The sequence below is a fragment of the Numida meleagris genome, chromosome 2, assembly GCF_002078875.1.
Source record: "Numida meleagris isolate 19003 breed g44 Domestic line chromosome 2, NumMel1.0, whole genome shotgun sequence".
NCBI lineage: Eukaryota > Metazoa > Chordata > Aves > Galliformes > Numididae > Numida > Numida meleagris.
Window position 1 is genome coordinate 96,478,173 of NC_034410.1, and position 18,922 is coordinate 96,497,094.

Below are 18,922 nucleotides of genomic sequence, written 5' to 3' on the forward strand. Positions count from 1 at the left end.
TTCATACTTTCCCATGTAAATTGAAACAAAATTTAAAATATTTTATTGACAGTTATACCAGCATATAGCCAAATTTAGTCCTAAATCAATAACACAATGTTAACAAAAAACACTTTAAAAAACAATCCTTTCCCCCAAATGTTTTGCAGAGTAGTTTTCAGAAACTGTTCTCTGCAAACAATTTAAAACATTATATAGTTGTGAGTACAGGAGGCAACATGACATGGTTAGTGTAGACTAAATGTTCTTAAGGCAAGTTGTGTGCCTACCACTGCCTTGCATTTAAAATTGATTCCACAAAAGCTAGAACAATTTGGAGTCTCCATGATTCTGTAAGTCTGCTAAAGGCCTTGAATGCAAGCAGGCATCAAAACATATTTTGCTGTTGCTATGCTGAACTCTTTGTTGCTTGTTTAGCAAGAACGTCTTCTGTGCCCTGAAGTTATTCATCCCTGTTAGTTTGATGCAATCATAAACAGTGAACCTGATCACCAATTTTACAGCTGTGCAATTAATGCACGAAGAAGGGTTTGCCCTCAGCTGTACTTCTTAAGAACCCATTTTCAATGTGTTCTCCAAGGAGTTTATTGTAGCTGGCCCGCTAGCAGATTAATATGGCTGAGAGTCTCATAACAGTGAAAATGTGTTATAAACAGAGAAACATAAGTTAGATGCAACTGGCAATATGCCGCGATGTTGTTCCTGAATGAATCTATGGACTTTTTTCCCTCTTTCTTCTTTCCATAAGGCATGGAGTATCACGTATCACAGCTGGTTGACTTTTGTGCTATTGATCTGGTCTTGCACACTGTGGATGATTCGAGACCGAAGAAAATATGCTATGATCAGTTCACCATTCATGGTTTTCTATGGAAATTTACTGCTAATATTACAATATATATGGAGTATTGAGCTCAAAAATGATGAGCTTCCTCAAGTATCAGGTTTTTTGGAAAGAAAGGAACCTGGAGAGTTGGCATCAAAGGTAGGTGTTACAAACAGATGACAGAATACATTGTGACAAAAAAAAATGTCGATTGCTTGACATTTAAGAGCCTCGGTATTTAGCATAGCCATGTTCAGTAGCAGTTTTACAATAAATGATGAGTAGTTAAAAAATACTGTGGAGAAATCTGCTTACAAAGCAGATCCAAAACAAATGTTTCAGACATATACATAGATTTTCTTGGTAATTTAGTGGAGAGTTGTTGGTGGATAGAAAATTTGGCTTTATAAAAGGGATCTGAAATAGTTGTGATTTGATTTATTAGATAAATTTGTATCCTCTTAAGTCTCACCTCTTGTAACTGAGAACATGAAGTCTCAGGTACTTCAGAACCCTTCAGCATTAATAATGGGATGGATGTTTCTGGCTATCAAGACTGTAAACACAGAACCTGTGTAGCCACTGGCAAAACATCCACTGTTTGTAATGGGAATGGAGAAAGGGCAATACGAAGCCCTGAAAAAGAGGTAACCTCAGTGCTTGTAATTAAATAGTCATATTGTGATTCTAGTGCCTTTAGTTAGTGTGGCATTTTATGGTCACTCACATGATGTCAGGTCCATCTCAGAATATGCTGGCAACTAGAATTGTGCTGTCACTGCAACTGTCAGTACTAATTCTTTATGATTTGGCACAAACAGCAGTACATGGCTGTGACTGAGCTTTAATTCTTTACTCTTACACCTGAAGCAGAATGAGTTGGAACCCATGTCAGAAAGAAGTTTGTTGACCTCAGCACATGATAGACGATAGATTTGTTCCTCTGATGTCCTGAATGCAGTACAAAAGGCATCGTGTTTGGCAGGTGTGCTTTTGAGGGAGATAATGAGCATAAATAGGAAGTTGTTTTGTAGAGTACCCAAGAGGGTATCTCAGACCGTGCAGCTAGTTGGCAGTGTTCCCCAAGAGCTAAGTGAATTGCTTTCCTCATGCCTCCTAGTTATCATTCAGTTGTTCTGCAAATGATCTTCCTGTTGGCAGTGCCCTTTGCACAACCATTTGTTGGTCTTTAATGCATTTGAAAATTAGTGAATACTGTATTATTTTTCCTGTAAAGGTAGGAACAGTTTAGTAAGAGGGCAAAAGCTCAAGGATTTCTGCAAGTTTCAGTGTAAATAGCTTTGTAAATCTCTGAGAAGTTTTAACTGTTTGAATTCATCAGCGCCTTTAACGTAGTCTCTTATTAGCTATACAGTCAAATATCTAAAACTAAGAGCTGTTAAGAAACTATTGTGCATATGTGAGGATTTGGCCACACACAAGAAACTAATAGAAGATACCTACTTTTTTATGCTGAATATATTGCACTCTGTAAATGTCAGAATTACAGAAGGGTTGAGGTGTGCAGAGCCCTCTGAATCCCTCTGTCCCATCCCCGTGCTCCAGCAGGGCTACCCAGAGCAGGATGCCCAGGCCCATGTCCAGGTGACATTTTAAGATCTTCAAGGAGGAGATCCCACATCTCTGGCAACCTGTCCAATGTTCAGCAGTGTGCCCTCTTGTCACTTAGTCTTCTTTTGCTACTTATGTATTTATGGAAGCTCTTCATGTTCCTTTTCACATGCCTTCACTCAACTCCAAGTTGGCATTTACTTTCCTAAAAATGTCTCTGTGTGCTCGGACAGCATCTATATTTCTCTCAGGTTTTCTGGCTCATTGCCCATCCCCAGCTGGAGTCCCGTACATTCCAGTTCTTCTCTCATGCACTTCCTTAGCATCCTAGTCTGTCCTTTGTAAAGAGCCTGTACTCTTCCATTGCAGCACTGCACTCATACAAACCATCCCACCATGTCTCTGTGATTCTCAAAAGATCATAGCCATGCAACTGCACACTCTTCTCTAATTCTTGTGCTGCTTATTTCCTGTACGGCATGAACTAATGTACAGGCGCTTCAGAGAGGCATCCCAGCATGCTGATTCCCCAGAAAGGGTCTGGAAGGTTTCCCCACGATGGTGACCTGAAGGCACTTCCTTACTTTCATACAAATGCTTGAGGTGACTTTACTTAATTTCTGTTTTGTTGATTATGTGTTTCCTTTCTTTCACATGACCCTCTGCTTGTCAACCCTGTCTGTTGCTCCCTCACAAAACTGCTGGTAACTCTCTCCTGTCATTCCTTGTTTAAAGCCCTTTTAATAAAGGTTAAATTTAAATAAAGACTGAACACTGTATTCTGCAAGGAGAGGAAAACTGAAAAAAAAAAAACCCTGTAACTTTTTCTGCCTAATTTTCTGCGTGCTTTGAATGTGATCTCTGGTCTGAACAGGAAATAAAATGAATAGTCTTAATGGAAATGCTGGAAATACCGAGGAGAACAACAAGCAAATGCAGAAGTGATGCAGAGCTAGTCACAGCAAAACAGTCTGTACTTCACAATATCAAAGTGTCTCAAAGATCAGAGCTCCTTTCCCCCACAGAGCACATTAGATGAAGAACAGGACAGCTTTTCGCTTTATACTGCTGACCTTTCCTTTTTATTGTGTACAAACTCTTTGGCTTTTATATGTTTCCTCTCTGAGATTTTATTCTTCTAATTTATAAAGGAGTAAAATAAGACTGCACCGCTGAAATCAGTGGAAACATTGCAAAATATAAATATAAAAGCAATTGCTTGATGAATGGGCAATATGACTCTTTTATGAATTGTGGCTGTCTCAGAATTGCAAGCTGCTGAATTCAGTATTTTGCAAAACACAGAAATACACTCTTCATTAAACAAATTTATTTTTTTCTATTTTTTCTATTATTTCTATTTATTAATTTCTTTTTTTCTACTGTTATGGAGTTATGTTCTCTTCAAAGAATTAAGAGCCACCTTAAATCTTGCAAATACTCCAAATGTGAAACACATTCAACTGTCTTTTATAACTTTAAGACACACCATTTTTTAAAAAATTTATTGCACTTAAGCACCTGAAGCATCAAAGCTCTGAAATCAAGAGATTTGGGATATAGCAAACTTAATGACAGTACACTCACCTGACTGCACTCGATCCCTGCAGAAAGTGGAAGTGAACTCAGATAGACAGACTGAGGTTATACCAGTCAGTATATAATGAGAAGATCCTTCAACTTATAAGACAGGAGTTAAAAACTAAGTAGAACAAGGTAGAATAGAACCATATAGGTAAATATATTTAAGAAAAGAGGCAGAGTGAAAAGTTAATGGAAAAGTGCAAATGAAGCATTGCTGGTTTTAATGCAGTGTTTCTTAGATAACTTCCAAAAAGCTGTGCTTTGACACTAATGCCATCATTGTCATTTTCTGATGGACAGAGAAAGCAAAAGCATGCAAAATTTATGAAGACACACGTTTGCATTAGCAGAAGGTAGGTTATACAATTAGCCTGTTGTTTTTGTTTTGATTTTTGTTTGCAGATTCTTTTCACGATTACTTTCTGGCTACTGCTTAGGCAACACCTCACTGAACAGAAAGCGCTTCAGCTAAAAGAAGCTACTTTATCTGAGGTCAAAGTTGGAAGTGAAGAAGATGAAGAAAAAGGTAAAGCTACGTTATTGGAGTCCTTCAGTCATAATAGAAGTTCAAGTTACTGTGTTTCTTAATGTAGAAATCAATTAGAAAGATCACAGAATCACAGAATCTTAGGGGTTGGAAGGGACCTCTGGATATCATCAAGTCCAACGCCCTGCTGAATCAGGTACCCTACAGTAGGTCAGACGGGTAGGTGTCCAGTGGGTCTTGAATGTCTCCGTGGAAGGAGGGTCAAGCATCTCTCTCAGCAACTTGTCCCAGTGCTCCATCACCCTCAAAGTAAAGAAGTTCTTTTCCATGTTTGTATCGATACCTGTTACTAGCTAAGCAAGATATTACAAAATCTATGTGTAACTATCTCTGAGCAGATATAAAAATAAAACAGTTTTGAACTTCAGAAAATCAAATCAAATAAGAATTCTCTTTACTGTTGAACTGCAAAATATGAAAGGTAAATGAAATGACTCATTTGAAAAATGCTGTGAAACTTTCCAAGAATCAGTTTATTTCTGTGTCTCAAACTCAAACTAGCAGACAAGTTGTAGGAGTTTAACCACAGGAGGATAAAAGTTTACATAGGAAAAAGCAATTAACCACAGGAGGATAAAAGTTTACAAAGGGAAAAGCAATTGCTAAATTCCTTGTGAGCTGAGCTTGTGCATAAACACTTGAACAAAATCAGAAATTAAGCTACTGATTTCAATGAGAGAATAAGCATGTAAATTTTTCTGTTATCCGGATACTTGTTCATGTGTGCCTGCTCTTGGGGAAGCATCTACCCTGCCCTCCACAAGCATCCCTGGATGAGTAACTGGGAAATCCTGGCCTCTTCACAAGGCAAAAGGAGTTTGTCTTTTTTGCAGTCATTTAAGTGCAGTAGAAGCAGCAAGAAAAGTGGTAGTTTCTTTGAAAGAAAAAAAAAATGACAATGTTAGTGCAGCACATATATTTTTTAAGCTTGTTTGGTTTTATATTAATGCTTTTTCTTGCTTGTGGTTTTTAGAGGAAGCCGCAGTATTCTCTTAAGGACATTTATCCCTTTAAACTCAAGAAGAGAGGTTTTCTAGTGGTGCTAGTGGTTTCTTTGTTTTCCAGTTTAAAAGGTCTCTTGCCTGGGTTTCTGCTATGGGTAATGTTTTGACTGATACCCATTATACAATGCTTAGGCTCTCACTTTCCACTACAGCTGTCTGCATATCAGACAAAGTGAAGAGTGGCGTCTAGGTGTAGATCAGTATGCTGTATGGCTCTAGGAGCAGGCTGGGGCTTATACGATGTTAAAATGCTTTCCTCTGTTGTTGTGAATATTGTGTATAAGTTTCTGTGCTGCGTGTAGAGAATCTGCTTTCCATCCATTTCAATTCTTACTAAGGTCCCTAAAATAGAGGTCATATGCGACTCTGTGTATTTGCAGAAGAAGGAGAGTTGCAAGAGGGAGAAGTGGCAGAGGAAGAGGAGGAGGAGGAGGAGGAACAGGAAGATGATGATGAGGATGAACAGGATATTATGAAAGTTCTGGGGAAGCTGGTGATGGCTATGTTCATCAAGTACTGGATTTACGTCTGTGGAGGCATGTTCTTCTTTGTCAGCTTTGAGGGTAGAATTGTGATGTACAAAATCATCTATATGGTACTATTCCTGTTCTGTGTGGCCCTCTATCAGGTAAGTGAGAACTGTATGAACTGAATTTTGATCTTGAATGCAATGGTACTTCTAACTTTGTAGTAAAGCAGCTTGAGTGGAATCATTAACAGTGTATTTGTTGTTTAGTTAGATATGGCATAATTGTAATAAGATTATTTGAAAGGGTTGATTCTCCTTTGATTTTGGTTATAGTGACAGGAAAGTGCACATAAATTAGGTGCTATTAAGTAATGCATCTGACCCACCTACTATGTGAAACTCCACTGCACATAACTGACAGCTGTGGAAACTTCATGGGAAAGTTTTGGACCTGTGCACATCCCACATAATCACCAGTTTTTGTGATGGCTGGCTCACACAGCTTCCACACCCATGGGGCATGGGATCCCTCTCCTTTTGCACCTTCATCACCTAATGGCAAAGAAATTGAATGACTGAAGCTGTCCCTGGCCTTCACATCTGTGGCCATGTCCCAGCAGACATTTTTCCACAGATCTCTGTGCTTAGGTGCATATGTACCAGGACTAAGAACTTTATTACAAGGGTCTGAGTCTGCTATTTACTTCAGGCCAACAAGGAAGAGTAGTATTCTTAGTCTTTATTTCCAGTACAGCTTTGTCAGTATTCTATCAGTGTCTTTGCCTCGAGCTTCTTTTAAATTCCTCAGTGTGTGATTTTCAGGTGCACTATGAATGGTGGAGAAGGATTCTGAAGTACTTTTGGATGTCAGTTGTTGTTTATACAATGTTGGTACTTATCTTCATCTACACATACCAATTTGAGTCATTCCCTGGGTTGTGGAAGAACATGACAGGCCTGGATGAAAACAAGTAAGTGTTTTTATTTCATTTCCTTTCATTTTTTTTTTCCGTTGGACTTTTGGTTCTGGTATGTTCTGAGAGCACTCTCCCTCCTTGTAGTGAAAAAACATCATGAGACCATCCTCAGACATAGATGACTAAGCACTCAGCTCTGAAGCCATTGATTTATTGGAGTAGCAAAAGAGAAGAAAAAGGGCACGAGAAGGGCTCGGAGAGTCATATTTTCCCCTATCTGCTGCCAAGGTTTTCCTAGTGTTCCCAGTGCAGCGCCAATACTTCTCACTACATCTTTGACCATAGGAGCAAGATCCAGGGAGAGACAGGGCAGATTTGCAGGGTGCCTGGGGATGATGAAGATGGACCAGTACTCCTGCTAGTGAGGAGTGCTGAGTTTCTTCCTCCTCGTGATATATTGGGAGTTCCTCAATAGGAGTTTATGTCAGAAATTGTATGCAATGTGAGTGGACTTCTGATGCAGAACTTTCAGTCAGAGACAATCCATGTGGTTCCTGTAAAGAGAATTGTGGCAGGACTGATTCATTTGGTTCTGTACATTTACAGTATCTTTCTACAATTACTAAAGCCAAATGCAAAACACCTACATTGTAAAACTTTCTAGTTTAGAAGAATTTAAAGATCTAAAAGCATATAACAAGTACCAGCCTTTATTTCCTCATTTATGATTTGTGGCAATGTCTCATGACAAGAAAAAGGTTTTGGTGTGAACAGATGACTTAGTGGCTTTTTTTTTTTTTCCAGACTAGCAGACCTTGGTTTAAAAAGATTTTCTGTGGCTGAGCTATTCACTCGCATCTTTATCCCCACCTCCTTCCTACTGGCGTGTATCTTACACCTTCACTATTTCCATGACCGTTTCCTCCAGCTCACTGATTTAAAAGCTGTAACCAGCAAACAGGACAATACTATTTACAGGTAAAAAAACTAAGTAAATGGACCTATTCATTATCTGTATTAAAATGCTATTTCTGACTGTCTTGTAATGTTCACTTTTCATTAGATGTTATTTTGCTTTTGTTGTAACTACCCGACTTAAAAAGAAAGGAGAAGAAAAATAAGCATCCCTTAGCAACCAGCACCTGGCTAAAGAAGCCACCACCAAAGTATCTGTCTTCCCCTACCTTCCGCTACTTGTCAAAGATTTTTCATTTGGAGGTACATTTTCAAATACACTGATACTGATGTATTTATCTCATTGATTTTCATCATTAGTGAGAGGAAGATGGTTAATTTCTATGCGTGCCTTTTTGTAAGTCCTGTCAGTAATAGAAAATATGGCTTTTAATTTGGGTCACTTCAGTTTTTCATTGCCCTTTTTGAAGGCCAAATGGAGATCTGTAGATCTTTGGCAAATACTATGTACACATTGGACAATCAGGCATTTTTATAAAGTTGAACGTCATAAACATAAATATCCCAAATTTGTGATCATTCTTTAGAGACCTGGTCCTTGACTATAGTAGTGAGACTGTGCTCAGAGATGTTCAGCATTCTCATCAAGAACTTCACTTGAGTTTCTTCATGATACTGGGACATCACTTCAGAATTTTACTATGCCTAATTCTTAAATGTTCCCCTATATAAAAAAGTAAGTCCTAGGATCCTACTCCAGAAGTATAAGAGAGAGAAATGGTTTCATAGTAAACTGTATGTATAACCTATTCTTTAATTCTTTCAAGGAGCAATTCATTTAGACACAATTTTTGAAGTGTTTACCTACATGGTAAACACTTCAGACCTTACACTTGTATGAATGAGGCTGAAACAGGGGATGTTTCTGGGCTATGATATTTGGAGAAATGTGCAATAGTGTGAAGTAACTGCACAAGCTCTGTTGTAGCCTAAACATTTTGCACTGTGCTGTCTAACATAGAAAGAGCTTCCAGCTCCCATCAACAGTGATGCAATAGGCATAAAATGGGGAAAAAAAAAAACTGAGACAGCTCCAGGACTTAGTAGGTACTGAGTAGGCACTTCCTGCCTGTGAAACCACTACCTGCAAATCTAATATGCATGAACGATACCAAAAATATTAGCCACTGTTCTCTAAGTGCTGGTGTGAAGAAAATCACTATAATTAATATCACATCGTTCTTGGATGATGGAACACTGATATTAAAGTCACAGAATGTTTGCAGTGTCATGTTGAGAGCAGAAAAAATTAAAGAAAATATCAGTATAAAAAATAAAGGTTGTGGGATATGGATTTTATCTGTAGTCAGTAATATTTTTGCCAGGAGTAGGTAAGTACTTTTGAGCAAGAGAGCTGAAAGTGGAGATCCGTAGTTGCAACAGGTGTTTCAGGATTTTAATTAAGCAGAGTGGCAAGTGAAGAGAATTGATAGATATTTTTAAGTCTTAAACATGGCATATGTGCTACATTTGCCATTTTGCAATATTTTAAAATCACTGTTACCGTGTATATCATTTCACCTCTTCAAAAACATTGAGAATTTTGTCCAGTACCCAAATCAGAACACGTTTTCTGCTTTGTACAACCACAAACACTGCCTGACATACAAAAATTCAGTTTTCTTATCTATTCATGTGATAAATCAATACTAACAATCTGCAGATTTTAAAATTCAGAGCTTCAGGATGAGAACTGCAGTGACAGTTGTACTGACAATGCATAAATCTGGATAAGATCTAGTACAACAAGCAACTCCAACGCAAATCACGCTAGAAGAAGAAATAGGTTGCAGGCACAATTAAAACATATTAAAGAGTCGTGTCTAAAGCTTCAGTTGTCCCTTTTGCTTTGAAAACAGTAGCTTTCACACAAAAACTAGCTTACCTTTTGAAAGTGCTTTTATGTTGCTTCTGTTGCAAAAGAGGAAAAAAAGGAGAAAATTAAAGAAAATGAACTTTATGAATTGCGACGCAGTGGACATAAAGGTTATGAGACAGGTTAATTTCTATGGTATGATGCTCCATTAGAATCACCTTTAAAGAAAAATAAATAATTAATGGAAATAGACAGAAGCAAAACATCTGTTTTTAAAAATGTGCTGAATAATCTGTGGCTTTCTTGAGATGAAGCCATAGAGGCTGTCCTCACATTTTGGGGGTCTACGAAAAGTGCCCTCAATTCTAACTGAAGCTGCATACAATCTAAATGCCAGAGTATTATATTTACAATCCTCCTAGACTTTTCACTGCATGGCATGCGTTAAACTTTCAGATTGTGTTCTGTTATGACAATGTGTCTCTTGGTAAACAGGAAAGTGTGCTCATTCCTATTTAACAGTTTCCTTTTCTCTCTCTCTAATTCACTTCCCACTGTCATCTCATGCATTCCTGTGCTTACATCTCCCACCTCATAGCCATGCCAAAGTCAATGGCCGTGTTTATCTAATAATAAATAGGTGGGTACTTCAAACTTTCCTTTCCTTTAAAAAAGATATAGTATGCCTTGTTTGTTAGTTCTTAATTGCCTTCAAATAAAATACATTCTTGCTGCACCGTACTGTGAAGTAAGCAAGGAGAGAATATTGTTCAGGTATTGTAGTCTTCTAAAACTGACAAAGTAACTAATACATTTCTCCTCCATATTTGTATGTTGTGAGTTCATCTCCCAGTCGGGATTCTTCTCTTAAACTTTGCCCATGTCTCAACACGGGATTAATTGGTGCTATTTGAAATTGGCTGCAGACAATAGACTTGGTTGAGGAGGCTCGTTTACCTACCCTTTGTCTGTGCATGGAATGATGCATGCCTGCATGTGCACGCATTCAAACTCCCACACAAACATGCATCTCTGTCCACCTCACAAGCACTTCAGAAAGGGATTTTTAGGATCAAGTTAATTAAATGTGCAATATGCATTTATGTTCAGGAAAAATGGTATGTACTCATATACATCCAATATGCTGAAACTACTGCATGCTATGGCTGTTCATTTGTAGGCCAAGTTGGGCACTACAGGATCCAAACTATAAAAGTCCATGTTGTTATCGTAGTTATCCTTTTATAAATGGCATCTTGAAAACAGTTCCATAAAGGAGATATCTTTCAAAATATTTGGCTGGAGTAAATGTGGTCTTTAGTATAATCAGGTTTGAGAACAGAAGGATTTGTGCACTATCGCTAGCCTGAGGAAGACGGTGTGGCAAGAAGTGCTGGCAGGTGTTTCATTGGAGGCTGGCAAGCTGGGAGCAGAGGGATCTGACCAGGAGGCAAGTCTGGGTGGGCTCTCAGCCCTGGGGAGTTGGCAGTGCAAAGCCTAGAGTTGGGCCTGGTGGTGGTCATAAGGGTCAGCCACAGTCCACTGAGCTGCCGGCAGGCCCACAGCAATGAGACAAATCTGAGGTGAAGCAGGGCGCTAGGGTCAGGGAGGTGTGGAGTAGACACTGATATGGCTGCAATGGCAAACCCTCAGAGTGAAATTGCTTTGATGCCTAAAGCTAGGAGTAACAACCCTAGGAATAAACGAGGTTTAGGAAAAAAGATTTCAAGTAGACTACCTCTTTAATAGTGAGTAGGGCTTTTTATCTAGCCTTAGATCTCCTGAGCACACTGTCCTGTGCTTCTGTGTACTAATGTCACTGATTGACATACTGGAAATTAAGCTCCTACTGAAGCTTCATCAGGTATATATTGCATGTGCCCGCCTTTATAACCCCATTACCTCCTGGATATGAATGGGAGTTATATAAGTAAGAGAAAGATTAGTCTTCCCATACAAAATCCTGTAGGATTCCTGCGTTCCTTCCCAGTTTACATTGAGGTAAGTTAGTGAGACCTTGATTTACACCAGTGTGAATGTAGATTTTTCCATCACAACAGTCAACTGGGAAGATATTTCATAACAATGCTATTGCACCAGTGCAAAATTGGTCTGGTTACAGGGATAATTCCTTTTCATTGGATATTGCCTTTAAAACAGTCTCTGATTATTAGTATTAGCTGGGAATCTCCATAACATTGAAACAGAACTGAAAATTCATTTTCTCTTCTTTATATATTACCCTCCTGTTGGTACATTATTAGAATTTTAGATAACCATGACATATGCAAAGATAGATTATATCATTTTAGGGAATATTAGTTTCTAGTCCTTGTGTTGAGATTTCGATATCCTTCTATATGTATTACCTTATCTATGAAAACAAAGTATATTGGCTTTTATTTTCTGTAGCTGAATATAGTGTTGAGAATAAAAGATTTTCAGATTAATGGACCATCAGTTGATAGCCTAGGTCACGATCAGGGATTTTTGTAATCATTGTCATGAATGTATTTAATCAGTGAGAATTTTTCATGCTTAACTGTTTCATTAAGCTTCCAAAGCTGTATTTTCTTCTTTTTGGCTATCAGTATGTTGTTACTTCTTCAGCATTGCTTAGTCAGATTTCTATGGCTTATCTCTCATTTGAGCTACTGAAATTTCCAACATACAGAAACTGCACTGTCAACGGTTTACCTCCCAAACACTGTAAAAATACTTCTGCTTGTTTGACTTTCTCATTAACTGCTAAGGCTTTGCTCTTATTTTTTTAACGACCAGATGGCCACATCTAGATTTTAGTTTCTTGAACTGTAAAAACCCTAGTTATAATGGCAGAACTTCCTGTCTGTATGATAATATGCCAGAAGATCACATCATGAAAAACAGAGCCCTGAGATAATAGTGTAAAATACTAAACTTGCTGCTGTCCAGAAAAAGTCTAACAGGTGTTTGAAAATATGCTGAATATAGCAATTTCAATAGCATAACTCAACATTTAGTTACCTTATCATATAAATACACACTTGCCAAAGAGAGATTTTATTGCAAGACCTATTCAAAGTGACTATTTATGGCAGTAAATGCTGTGCTAAGAAAAGCGCATAGAATGAGGAAACTAGGAAAAACAGATTTTCTGCAAATACAAGAGGCGAGTCCCAGCAACCCAGCTGGAGGAAAAACAAACAAACAAACAAAAACACGTATAGAAGCTGAAGACTTTCATCTGAAACCATTAGATGATGTCTCTTTTGTTAGAAAAGGTAAAAGAAATGCTGGATAAATCTCAGAAGAGTTGGCGCCATGGCAACAGAGAAATACCATTTCTATGTTAAATCAATTGCATACTGATTCTGTACTCTGAAAATTACTAATATTAGCATAAGATAGTTATACGTTTAAGAAAAACTCTGAGATGTAGAAAAGAGAGAGAATGAATGTCTCTAGCAAAGAAAGACATGATAAAATATACTGAAGCCAAAGCCAAGGAATATTTTTGCTTCTATTTGTTCATAAACCTACAGCTGGAAGAATACTTGCAAATTCCTTGGATTCCCTTAGATCTCTTCAGTCTTCAATTGGAAGAAGGTGAAAATGTCCTTAGAGTACTCCACCAGATACTTGTAATGATTCAGCTTCATTATGAATGGCATTGGACAGTGTTGACCATGTTTAGCACTGGTGTAAATAGGTTGTCCCCTTTCCACCTGTGCTTCAGCTCCATATTTCTTTATAGAAGTGCCCTGTGAATGTCATGATGGCATGCTCTTGGCATCAGAAAGTTCTGCAGATGGACTACGAGAATGCTTTATTACTTGTGGTGTAGCATGACATATTTGTCGATTACCTTCTTCTGTAACCCCTCTGTTCTCATCTCCCTTTTTCTTTCTGTTCCAATTACTTTGAGCAGCCTCAAGAAAAAATTACCAAACCACCAAAATGAGTAAGTCCCCTGTGAAGTCATGAAATGTTTACTCTTAAGCAATGTCATTTCATGCTTCTACATCTTAAACTCTGACCATTTTCTCCAGTGGGGAAAATGTCAAGTTTAAGTGTCAATACCACTCATTACTAACTAACCTTTAGTATCTGAGTGAAAAGTAATTACTAATATATTCCAACTCAATTTGCAGTGTGTGTTTGGAGAAAGTACCAGAATCATTAACTTTTCCACTTCTAAGGCATTTTCCATGAACAGTTTATTTATTTTTTCTAATTATACATCTTGAAAAAGAACAAGACTACAATGTCATTACTGCTCAATTTGCTGAAATGTTGTTATTTATCAACAGACTGGTGCATCAAGATGGAAGCCTTCCTGACATAACTATGATGAATTTAACAGCCAGCAGTGAAAAGGAAGAGGATAAAATGCTGAAAGAGGCTGGTGAGAAAAGAATGGAAGAGCCAGATGGGGAGGGAGGGAAAGGGAGGGCTGAAAAAGGAAAAGAAGAAGAAGAGGAAGATGAGGAGAAGGAAGATGATGATGTAGACGATGAGTCAGAGGAAGAAGAAACTACAGGTAAGCTCCATGGTTTACAAATTTTGTCTTCCTTTAGCCTTGGATAACAGCGGTAGCAGATTGTTCATGCTTGGCCATCTCTGCTCACTTTGGTTGTCACCTTTTCCTTTTGATTTTACATAGAATCTTTACCAAAACAGCCTGAACTGAGCTGATGGCTTCTTGTCAGTTATTCAACAGGCGGCAGCATGTTCTAGGGAAAAATCATGCTATTTGCGTAGGATTCTGAGAGAATGAAAACAAAAATACTCCTCTTTCAGGACCAAGTTCTAGGCGTTCTGGATTGGGTTAATAGTTACCACAAACATTAAGATCTCCTTTAGAGTGAAATCTCTTTAAAATAAAGATAATATAAATACATTTTTAATCTCTGACACCGAATGCTTTCAAGACAATTCACTTCAGAAGTTCCAAATGGCTTTGCTTCATAATTCATGTGCACATTAGTGTCATGTTTTTCACTTCTGAATATGGAATGTGTAATTGATGCCAGATGAACATAAAAACACTTAAGGGCAGACACTGGTAATGCTGATGTTGTCATCATTGATAGTGCTAGCATGAACTCCTAGCATGAATTATTTCCATAACTCTGCTAGGAATATGAGCCATGAGTGAAAACCAGGGAGAGGCATTTAACACCCAAGGAAGCTGTACTGTCTGGAAATCACCTTACCACAGATTTAGTTGTTCGTGTCAATTTTTATAGGACTGTGATACATAAATAGAGACAGGGTCTTTGTCAAAGCAAAATGTCATTGTATTTGGCTTAGCTGCTCTGTGGGAGCTCAGCTGCAGCTATTTCTCTTTCCTGGCTGGGACACTTTCCCTCACAGAGATGTTCATGGGACATGGAAACCTTTCTTGGCCAGCTCTCATGTAGTTTCCAAGGACTGATGAGTTTGTTGCACTCTGGCCATCCCCACATGCTGGACGGGCTGAGGATGGAGGCCAACTGCTGAAGGTTACCCTGTACAATGACATGCAAGCAGGAAAGTGGGAGATACAGCCTTCTACTTGGGGCCCCCTCTGCAATGCAATGTGTGGGGCTTGGCAATAACACGAGATGCTGCTTGCCAGTGTGTGATCCACCTTTAAGCTGCACATGCATTTATTTCTACAAAAGAGTTACATCATTGTTAAATGGCCATGTCAGTGAGTTTTATCATTATTTTAATGTGTTCGTGTGTACAGACTTTGTTATACAGTTTTTCAATGAGTAGAATCAGGTCTGTGCACGTTGTGCCTCAACATGGTAGACAGAGCTCACTGCAGGACCTTACCTGCCCTATTCCACTTCACTGGCATTGTCTGGATATACCTTGTGTAGTAGTAACACTACAAATTAAAATAAATGCAGTGAAAGTATGAGAGAGAGCATAAAAAATTCTGTAATTCTAATTCTACAAATATTTTCCTAAGATACACTCATCATACTCATAAGAGCAAACGTGTCAATTTAGAGCTGTATTGGTTGCTTAATTTGTGAAGTTTAATTACATAGTCATGCAATGTACATCACTCAGTATTGTTATTAGTTGTGCTTGGGAAAAAAGAGAAGATTTAAAAAAAATCTCTAATTTGCTTTTCAGGTATTCCAAAAATCAGCTTTTCCACAAGCAGCATGTGCTTTTTCACACAAATATGAACAGAATAACCATCCTGGTTTGCTTTATATACAAAAATAATCAGATAAATTGAAATAATCACATACAGGAGCTGCTAATTCCTTTGCATTTTTAACAGATTAGATGGGGGCATGTTTTGGAGCCATTTTGAAATGTTTCCTGATATTGGGTACTGGCTGTAAGAGTGAAAATGCTTCTGAAATCCCTAATACAGTGTGAAGACTCTTTATGCTAATATGTATGAGGCTGATGGAACAGTTTTCTAGCCATACACTACCAACTTTTTTTGAAATGAGGAAGTTAATGTGAGTCAGAATGGAGGACACCATAGCTAAGTGGATCTCAGCCATATTTTGTCTTAGTTAACCACCAAACCATACCTTTAATCTCCTTTGTGTCTTACTCTAAAGCCTAGAAGAGCAGAAGTAGAAAGCTTGTTGTTCCCTGGTGAAGTACTCTTTTTCACAAAGACCTTCTGTTTTTCTCCTCCAAATGGTTCTGCTTGAAAATCTCTGCAGACCTAAGAAACAAATGGCATCTGGTAATCGACCGCCTTACGGTGCTGTTTTTGAAATTCCTGGAGTACTTTCATAAGATGCAAGTCTTTGTGTGGTGGCTTTTGGAGCTGCATATCATCAAAATCGTCTCCTCTTACATCATCTGGGTCACAGTGAAAGAGGCAAGTAAACACCTGCTGTCAAAATCTTACCCGTGGTGGAGGCTTGTCAACATCTGCTGTGTAGTGACATATCCAAGCATATGGAGAGACCATGTGAGACCTTAACTGAAGCTGTAGCATTCTACTGGGTTTATCAGCTGCTGGGGACCTGCCTTAGTCTTGCATCTTACATTAATAGCCTTACTACCCAGATATTCTCAGTCCTCCCTTTTTTTCCTAGATATTAAGGTTTAGTTTAGTTCTTTGGATTCAAAAGAATTATTTCCTTTCCCACACAAGCAGTATCTGGCCATCAGCTAGGGATGGAGGGTGTAGAAGATTGGGAAGGAGCAACTAGGAAAATTACTTAAATTACTTCTCAGGCTGAAGCAACAGCAACATGGAACGGTGTCTTAAGAAAAAAGGAGCAACACCATTAGCTGTGCCTTAGGTGTAGGCAGTGTGAGTTCTCCACCTGACGTAGCCATTTCTTGAACAGTCGTAGGACCAGACCTTAAATTGCAAAATCAAAATTTGTTTTGTCACATCTTGGGGGGAAAAAGTGTTTGAAGGTGAGTTCCACATACATGTGGATCTGTATCATCTTTGTTTCATATGTACTAAAGCAGGATCAACATTTGGTCCCTTTTTCTTGACTTCTGTTGTTTTTAGGATGGGTATGCAGTGTTGTGGGTCTAAGAGTATTCGTACTCTGTCTGAGATAACGTTCTTGCTAAAATATTAATTTTCCCTTCTTCACTTACCACACTGTGTCTGTGTTATTGTGAATATTGTTGTAAATGTGATGATTTTTCCAGGATTTTTCTCATTTTCTCTATGTCCCTTTGTTTTGAATGATTTTATTTTAATTACTATGGAAAAAGTCAGACTCTCTCAGTTCTCTCATTACTTCATGTAATTTCTCTCCACCATGTTTTTGTGTTTTCAGGTGTCTCTGTTTAACTTTGTGTTTTTAATTGCTTGGGCTCTTGCTTTGCCATATGCTCAGTTTCGCCCATTGGCATCAAGTATCTGCACTGTTTGGACATGTGTGATTATTGTCTGCAAAATGTTGTACCAGCTCACATCTATTGATCCCAGCACTTTTTCCAGTAACTGTACACTGGTGAGTACAAATGCACATTAAAAAGTTTGACTGCTGCTTTCTTCAATGAAGAAGAGCAAAAGGAAGCATATCAAGTATTGAAAATTACAGTTCTCCTGTTATATTATTGTTGATTATCATTCCAGCTCCAAGCAACCCTAAACAGATTTTTTTTGTAAACCACTGTGTTTTCTTTTTAGCCTAGAGAGAATGAAACAAAGGTCGATTTAGAAGAACTCAAAACGTCAGTCCTCTACAGTGGTCCGGTTGATCCTGCAGAATGGGTTGGACTGAGAAAGTCTTATCCCCTACTTTTGTACTTAAGGGTAACTTCTTTATTATTTGTCTTTGAAATAGATCATCTGCCACACACACACACAATTAATGAAAGCCACTGATGGTAGGGAATTACAGAGAGGAAGAAACAGCAGAAGTGCATTTCTGTTACATAGGACATTTCCAGATGGTGTTCAGTACCAATTAAGATAATCTGCATGTAGAAGTTATGGCTTTCTGACTCCACTATCTGTTAAATGCACTACAAGAAATGTAATATTTAAGAGCTCAAAGTAATGAAGAGGTGCATAGCTTTCAGTTACCAAAGGGCTGATGGGTCTAATTGGAGTAATTGCCTCATGTAACAGTGTATGCTATAAGCTGTTAATTTTTTTAAGTGCTTATTCCTTACAGCCACAGTTTAGAAACTGTAATGAGTTAAGGCAATAATTCATTCAGACATTAGATTTTTTTTCTTTTTAACTAATGCATATGAGCAATATGTTATTATTCCTACCTTGATTAAAAAACACTACAATAAAAATGTATCATTTCCCAGGGGAAACTCTGCCTGTCACTTCTTGATTTAAGGAATCTCCAAAGTCTTGTATGCACAATTTAAAGCAGTCAGAAATCTGTTGACTGAACAACAGGCTTTGATCTCACAGTGGATTTATTCCTTATTCCTTCCCTGAGACCTTGCCTCCATGAATTTTGTTTGAATCATAGAATCACAGAATGGCTTGAGTTGGAAGGGACCTCAAAGCCCACCCAGTCCCACCCCCTGCTGTGGGCAGGGCTGCCCCCCACCAGCTCAGCTGCCCAGGGCCCCATCCAACCAGGCCTTGAGCGCCTCCAGGGATGGGGCACCCACAGCTTCTCTGGGCAGCTGTGCCAGTGCCTCACTGCCCTCTGAGTGAAGAATTTCTTCCTAACATCTAACATGAACCACCTCTCTTTCTGTTTAAGTCCATTCCCCCTTGTCCTTTCACTATCTACCTGCATAAAAAGTCTGTCCCCCTC

The 18,922-nt window shown here is 38.4% G+C and overlaps 1 protein-coding gene across 1 annotated transcript in view; it reads left to right on the plus strand.

Moving 5' to 3' along the window:
• Positions 1-18,922, plus strand: part of PIEZO2 (piezo type mechanosensitive ion channel component 2) — a 296,323-nt gene that overhangs the window by 208,730 nt on the left and 68,671 nt on the right. The window contains exons 13-21 of the mRNA XM_021388274.1: positions 749-985; positions 4,385-4,508; positions 5,914-6,161; positions 6,825-6,973; positions 7,724-7,897; positions 14,003-14,232; positions 16,379-16,539; positions 17,468-17,644; positions 17,824-17,949. Of these exons, the coding sequence (XP_021243949.1) occupies positions 749-985; positions 4,385-4,508; positions 5,914-6,161; positions 6,825-6,973; positions 7,724-7,897; positions 14,003-14,232; positions 16,379-16,539; positions 17,468-17,644; positions 17,824-17,949 (1,626 nt within the window). The remainder of the gene's footprint in view (positions 1-748; positions 986-4,384; positions 4,509-5,913; positions 6,162-6,824; positions 6,974-7,723; positions 7,898-14,002; positions 14,233-16,378; positions 16,540-17,467; positions 17,645-17,823; positions 17,950-18,922) is intronic.